Here is a 6,987-nt window from a genome sequence, read left to right as displayed (position 1 = left end):
CAGAGGCCCAGAGAACTGAGGGCCAGAGGGGACGGCGCACAGCCAGCAGGCTCCTGCCAGGGGTGGATGACAGCATGATCACTCAAGTCCTTAGAGGAGATCTGAGGGGACTGGGAGGGGCTGTTTACACAGGGCAAGGCCACTCCAGGGACGGGCAAGCTGGGGACAGCCGGGACTGGAGGGAGAAGGGAGGGACAGCCACAGGAAACGGAGCGGACTTCATGGGAAGGCCACCTGGTAAAAGCCGTGACTTGGGACAATGGAAGAAAAAAGGAAGGAGCCAAGAAACAGCCCACCTCTGCCCACCTCCTGTGCTGCCCTTCCTGGAGCCCAGTGATAACTGCCAACAGGGAAGAGTTTGGGGGCACCCAGTACTTCTTTCTAACACTGCTTCAAAAACATTCTGTAGCTCCCTATTTCTTACAGAGGAAAGCCCGAATTCAAGGCTCCCCACACTCAGTCTTGAGCATGTGGTGATCTGCAGGAGACCTCAGTGTAAGGTCTAAGCAGCTTCTTCATAGTCATTTTATACAGAAACCAGCTTTGCCAGGATCACACAGCTGACAAGGTGTGCAGCTGGTCCAGAAACCCAGTGCCAAAGCCCAGGCTTAGTGGACCCACTGGCTTCACCCCATTGAAGACCAAGGCCTGTGGGACAGCGCCTTACTCACCAGAGGTGGACACAAAGAGTGGTAGGGAAGGTGGAGGAGGAAGCACGGACGGGAGGATGGCACACGCTGGGCACGAAGTTCTCACTTCCCCTGGGTATCGGCCCTCGCTGGCCAGCTGGTGTGCAGCCGGGCACAGCCGCTCCTCTCTGAGCGCCCGGACTTCCCTCTGCTAATCAGCACTTTGAGGTTAGCACATCTCTGCAAGCCCCAGGAAGAAGCTGTTACCTGCAGAACTAGTTACCTGCAGAGAAGCTGGTGGGACTATGAGTGGGCAAAAGTGTGTGTGTGTGAGAGAGAGAGAGAGAGAGAGAAATTCCAAGGGCCAGATGTCCAAATACCACCAACTCCTTCATCTCTCTTTGCTGAATCAAATAGGGCAGAAAGAATGGGACACAAGAGGGAAGATACTCATTTAGTTAGTGGTGTTGAACCCAGCACCTTTGCATTGAGCTACACTCCCTTCGCTACGTCCCTTTATTTTTTATTTTGAAACAGTATCTTGCTAAGTTGTTAAGTTTCCCAGGTTGGACTTAAACTTGTGATTTTCCTGCCTCAGCCTCCCAGAGTGCTAGGATGACCGGCGTGTGCCACCTTGCCCAGCTGAAAGGGGTGATCTTTACAGGAAAAAAGGAGGGTGGAGCTGTGGCATGAGGGAGGACATGGCTGATGGCTCACTGAGCCCTCCTGGATGTCCTAGCAGGAGGCACAGCCCACCAGCATGGCATGACAGGAAAGGGATTCTGGCTATGTGGGCTTTAGCTCAGGATGACCCTTTCACTGCTGTGTCTTTCCTCCCCTATAAAAAGGTGGATGGAGGAGATGCATACCCCTCTGAAGGCTCTGAAACCCTGCAGTCCCACAAAAGCTCCCCTTTACTGTTCATAGTTGCCGAGACACCATAGAAGGGTCCCTTTTCCTGCTCTCCATTCCAGCAAGAGTAAGGCCTGAGGGTTGCAGAGGACCTGCTGAGATGAGAGCCCCTCCATGCTGTCCCGTGTCCCTCCCGTGTCCCTCCTGTGTCTGGGATTTGCACGCTCGGAGGTGGCCCATCTCCTGACAGCTGTGTCCTCCACAAGCACAGTTAATTTTCTGCTGTTCCGGAGAAGTGACAGCAACTTGAAGCAAAGCAATTAGGATGAGAAAGATCCCCAGCTGCTTAGGGCCAAAGGAAAATAAACAGACGGCTCTGTGTGTACTCCACTGCCAAGAGCGGCTATTCTTCACCGACCGATTAGCGCTGCCAGCCCCGGCTTTGTCCCCTCCACGGAAGGAGGATACGTGACCCAGGGGCGCTGCTGCTCTCAGACCCTGCTCTCCCCAGCTGTGCTGTGGACTTCGCAGAGACTTCCTGGCCAGGCCACCGGCCCATGCCCAGGACCCTGAAGAAACGGTGCCCTCTCCCTCTCTGTGGGTTCCCCTGACTGACCGATTCAATCATTCACTCATTCAGCAGATACTTATGAAGCCCCTGCTATATTCTGGTCACTGTTCTAGGCCCTGGTGATACAGAAAATCTCTGCTTGTGCTAGGGGTGTAGCTCAGAGCCTGCTTGAGGCCCTGGGTTTGTTTCCTCAATACCAAAAAAACCAAACAAGCCCCAACTCAGCCCTCATGAAGTTCAAATTTTAATAGGAGGAAAGAGGTAGGGAGTAAAGGTAAATACAGCATGGAAAATGATGCTAAATGTTTTGGAGGAAACAAACAGGAACAGGAAGTAGGAAAGGCAGAGAAAGGGGAGGGAGACCTTAAGGTCAGGCATGGCCTCAGCATGACAGTGACGTCCGAGCAAAGACCTGCGGGGGTGGAAGGGAGGGAGATGAAGCCGTGCAGAGGGCTAGGGACCAAGTACCCAGTGCTGGGCGTGGGCCTGCTGTGTCTGAAGAATGGCAGTCAAGTGCAAAGGGTGCGAAGAATGAAGTTGGGGAGAAAATGAGGTGGGGGATCCCGAACTGCCTCTGGGTTCTGCTCTAGTGGGTGAAGAGCTGCTCAAGGTCTCTGTGGGGAGGAGCGACATGTCCAGTTGTTATGCCAACAGGCTGGAGTCCCAAGCGAAGCTGCAGCCCCCTGGGACAGTGGGAAGGCCTGCCCTCTCCTGCCTCAGTCCCTCAGGCTATGTAAACACACAGAGGGCCAGGAATGCATGGGTGGCAGATACCCAGAGTCAAGGTCTAGCAGAAAACTTGTGGAAGACTGCACAGAGCTCCAGCAAGTCTGTCTGCCAGCTGGCCACCAAGCTCAGGGAAACGTTGCCTGCTGCTGTGAGCCGTGTTTGTGTGTGTGTGTGTGTGTGTGTGTGTGTGTGTGTGTGTAAGGACCAACCTCTCAGAGTCAGCCTCTGGCCTCTGACAGAGAGGTTTCAAACCCAGCCCTTGGGGTTCAGAAACACCTTAGCGTCTCTGTAATGTGCCCTCCTGCTCTTGCTTTGTGCCCTCAGATGCCCTGCTGTAGCTGAGGGGGCCAGGGTATGAGAGGCTGAGGTCCCTACATCTGGTGTTCTACTTAAGGTGCTGTGTGACTTCAGGAGGGTCACATCAGCTTTCTGCCATCTTCCTCCCCTGCAAACCAGACATGGTGACCATTCTTGAAGTTGAGGGGCCCAGGGGTGGAATCACAGAGCCTCAACCCTGAGGGCCCTGGGGCCACAGGAGAAGGTGAACAGGGTCATAAAAGCTTTACCCACAGTTCCTAAGAGGAAGCAGAAGCTGTGAAAATGCCAGTCCTTGGAATGGATATCCTCGTGAGATGGACCATTGGTCTCCAGCTAGATCCCAAGGTGAGAAACCCAGGAGAGGGAGAAGGGGTTGGTCCAGGGGAGCAGACAAACCCACAAAAGAGCACACAGAAAAAACGGTGATGGAGCAGGTGCTGACAAGCCTGTCTGAAATGGCCAGTCCACCTCAGAATGTCAGCCAAGCGGTTGCAGCACAGAAAACAGGCATGTGGCCCTGGGTTCAAAGCTGAGCCTGGCCCCTTCCAGTCATGTGACCTTTGAGTTTGGGTTTTGGGTTGTTTTGTTTTGTTTTGTTTTGTTTTTTCTCCTTCAAGAAGAGGAGCAGGGCTGCTGCTGCGCTGCCTATCACTTAAAATTCTTGAAAATTCAAACTGTGGGGAACAGTTCACTCCACAGGAATACCGTGCTGTTAGAATTCCACACAAAAGACATCTCAGAATTGCTGCTCAGGGCAGAGGAGCCACCAAATGGAGGATCCAACAGGCCCAGCTGCAGCCGCCAGTGCAGCGCAGCAGTCTTGTGAGTGGGGGAGCCTAAGCTGATAGGTCTCAGGGTCACACACCTCAAGTGTTCAGCACTGGTCAGGAGGCAAGAGCAAGGAGGAAGTCCTCTGTGCTGTTGAGAAAAACTATCCAAATGGGTGTGCTAACACACACATGCCGGTCACACCAGTGATCTGGGAGGCTGAGGCAGGAAGACTGCAAGTTCAAGCTCAGCCTGGGCAATTGAATGACATAGCAAGACCCTAATGGAGCTCAGTGTGAAAGTCCTGGGTTAGAGGGAAAGGGAGGGAAGAGGGGACAGAAGGAGGGGAGACGGGGGGAGAGGGGAGGAGGATGAGGGGAGAGGAGAAGAATCCATAACACTGGGCGAAAGGCAGAAGGACTGCAGGTGTTTTCAGCGTCCTTGGGGCAGGGCTGAGCATCAGTTATTTAATTACTAAGAAACACATACCTTTGTTCTTTTTGTTTGTTTTTTGAGACAGGGTCTCACTATGTAGTTGAGACTTTTCTGGAACTCACTATGTAGCCCAGGCTGGTCTTGAACTCACAGCAATTCTCCTGCCTCAGCCTCCTGAGTGCTGGAATTACAGGCATGCACCACGACGCCTGGCACCTACCTTTGTTCTTACAGCCCAGACCTCATGAAGTCCTATGCACCCTGTGGGCATCTGTGCCCAAGTAGGGATGTGCATGTATGTGAAAGTGCCAAAGACTTTCTTCCAGGATAGAACCACAAACATGATAGTTTTATTGCCCCATGAGACAGTAGCCAGCTTCATCTCTAATTTAGCAAACTTATTTCAGCATATCTTCTCCAACTAAATATACAAATCTCTATCTTTCAAGTGCCCTTGTCAACCAGTTTTGCATTCTTCTGCTCCATTATGAGTGAGTCAAGTCAGTCACTGACATGTGATATTAAATATACTTTGGCAGAACTGTAACTGAGGGACTCTGCCATGCTGTGAGCTTTGGGCCAGCCAGTCATCTTCTCCACTTCACAAGTCTCACTTGCCACACGGTAAGGGTAAGAGCTCCCAGGACTGTGGCAGGTCTAGAGAGGAGAAGGGCATCAAAGTACTTTCTAGCATTCACAGGAGCCAAAAATCAGGGTTCACTGTTGTCACTTGTTGGACAACAAGGCTATTCCAGGGCTGGAAGATGCCGGGCCATGAAGGAGGCCTTCTGCAGGCTTGGGACACAGGAGCAGCCTGACATCAGCTTCCTGCCCGGAAGCCAGTCCTGGGTGTCCAAAGGAGGGCGAGACTGTGTCTAATAATGAAAGTTAGTGGCAGGTCCCTAACTAGAACCACAGCCTGGCTTCTTGCAAAGCCTCCTCATTTTATTCTGCAGGTGGGGAAACGTCCTCAGCTACCAGCACAAGGCCTCTGCCCTGACAACTGTGTATGGCTGCACCTGCACACACACATACCCATAAACACTCAATGATGTCACAGCCAGGGGTCCAATGAACAATGCCGGTAGCCAAGGTCAGGAAAACAAGGAGCTGGATCTGCTGACAGAGATAGCAGGAAAGGCATTTATTCCAGGCCCAGGGAATGGCAGGAGCATCGGCCAGGAGGAGAGACAGGACCTGCAGGATGTAGGTGAAGGCGTACAACGGAGGAGGTGAGGCAGGACTGGGCTCATACCTTAAATGACCTGAAGTCGTGAGGGTTAACACTCCACTGTCCCAGTAGTGAGGACAAAAAGGGGCACTGGCAAAGGGCTTACACCTGCAGGCTCCCTGACATTCTTAGTCCCCAAGGGGATGTAGAGAACCCTTTCCTCCTCCACAGACTGCTCTAGAACCAACTCAGTTGCGTCTGCTCCAAGTCATCACCCCCTTTCCCTAAGACCCCTCTGTCCACGGTGCCTCTACCCCCAAGGCTGGGCTCACGGAGCGTCCTCCCCACCTACCTTCTCCTTCTCCTCTCCCAGTCTCCCCTTTCCACAGGAGCCTGCCTGTCTCCTCCCTACAGCCTGCACACTCTCCTTCCAGAAATCACTTGGTTACTTGTTTCTTCTCTCCTTGTGCCCCTTTTACCCTGCTGCGGTTCCTTCTCTCTCTCCCTCTCCCCCGCCCCTTTCAGTAGCATACTGCTTTCAGTCCTCTGTGGAGGCAGACAAACGTGTAAACTTTTTCTTGTTCTGGAACTGTCCTGTTACGACTGAGGTTTTCTGGGCTAGATCTTAAGCTCTGTGGATCCCAGCCCAGTGACCACAGCTCTCATTAGGCCTAGCACTGTATCAGGCATACACTGGGTACCGAATTCTTGCCTACTGATTGGTGGTTTGGTTACTACCACTTAGCTCACGTTTAGCCATGCTCGATTAGTGGCCCAATCACATACAAGCATGGGTTACTCAAATCCTAAGCCGCTACCCCTCTTGTTGACACTATGACCCACCAGCTCCCAGCAGAGGCCAAGTGATCTGAGGGCTCAGATTCCAGCATCGTTGGGGCTCCCTGAGCTCCTTGGTTCAACCCACTAGACGACCAAGAACTGAGTGTGTCTATAGGTCAGAAGTTCTCAGTGGCTCCCCAGGCCAGTTTCACACATCCTCGGTTCAGGACAACTCGGGTGTTTCCTTTGAAAGCCAGTTTAGAGGTCACAGTTCTGGCAAAGGCAAGGCCACAGGCCCAGGGGATCCAGGAGGCAGCCTCAGCAGAAAGGTCTGCAAGGAGCCAGGCCGGGGGAAGCCGATCTTCTCCCTGAGCAGCCGCCAGGTGCCGCCCTCGACGGCGTAGAGCATCGTGGACAGGCGGTTGACTGTGTAAACTATGTCACCGCGCACCACGGCCGTGAAGAGTGCACCCTTGCTGTTGACGAATTGGCCAGGTAATGCTGTCCACTGGCCGGTGGCCAAGTTGAGACAGTCGATGGCGCAGTGCAGGAAGTCGTCGGAAGGTCCGTTGCGCACTACGTACAGGCAGTCGCGATGGGCAACCATGCAGTGGCCATAGCTCTGCGGACGCCGCAGCTCGGCCACCGGCTGCCACGCGTCGGACTGCGTCACGTACTCCACGATGGTTGTGGTGTCCGCGGGATGCCACAGGCACACGAAGAGGCGGCCGCGC

General features: G+C 53.5%; 1 protein-coding gene across 1 annotated transcript in view; it reads right to left on the bottom strand.

The window, feature by feature from the left end:
* Window positions 1–5,415: 5,415 nt before the first annotated feature.
* Kbtbd13 (kelch repeat and BTB domain containing 13) overlaps window positions 5,416–6,987 on the bottom strand; it is a 2,908-nt gene continuing 1,336 nt past the window's right edge. Inside the window, 1 exon segment of the mRNA XM_033756056.1 lies at window positions 5,416–6,987. This exon segment is cut by the window's right edge and continues 33 nt beyond it. Within this exon segment, the coding sequence (XP_033611947.1) occupies window positions 6,519–6,987 (469 nt within the window). The 3' untranslated portion in view covers window positions 5,416–6,518.

Source organism: Fukomys damarensis, unplaced genomic scaffold, assembly GCF_012274545.1.
Source record: "Fukomys damarensis isolate Sample0158 unplaced genomic scaffold, DMR_v1.0_HiC HiC_scaffold_25, whole genome shotgun sequence".
Taxonomy (NCBI): domain Eukaryota; kingdom Metazoa; phylum Chordata; class Mammalia; order Rodentia; family Bathyergidae; genus Fukomys; species Fukomys damarensis.
Note: the sequence above shows the minus strand (reverse complement) of the source record. Positions and strands in the feature narration are given on the sequence as shown.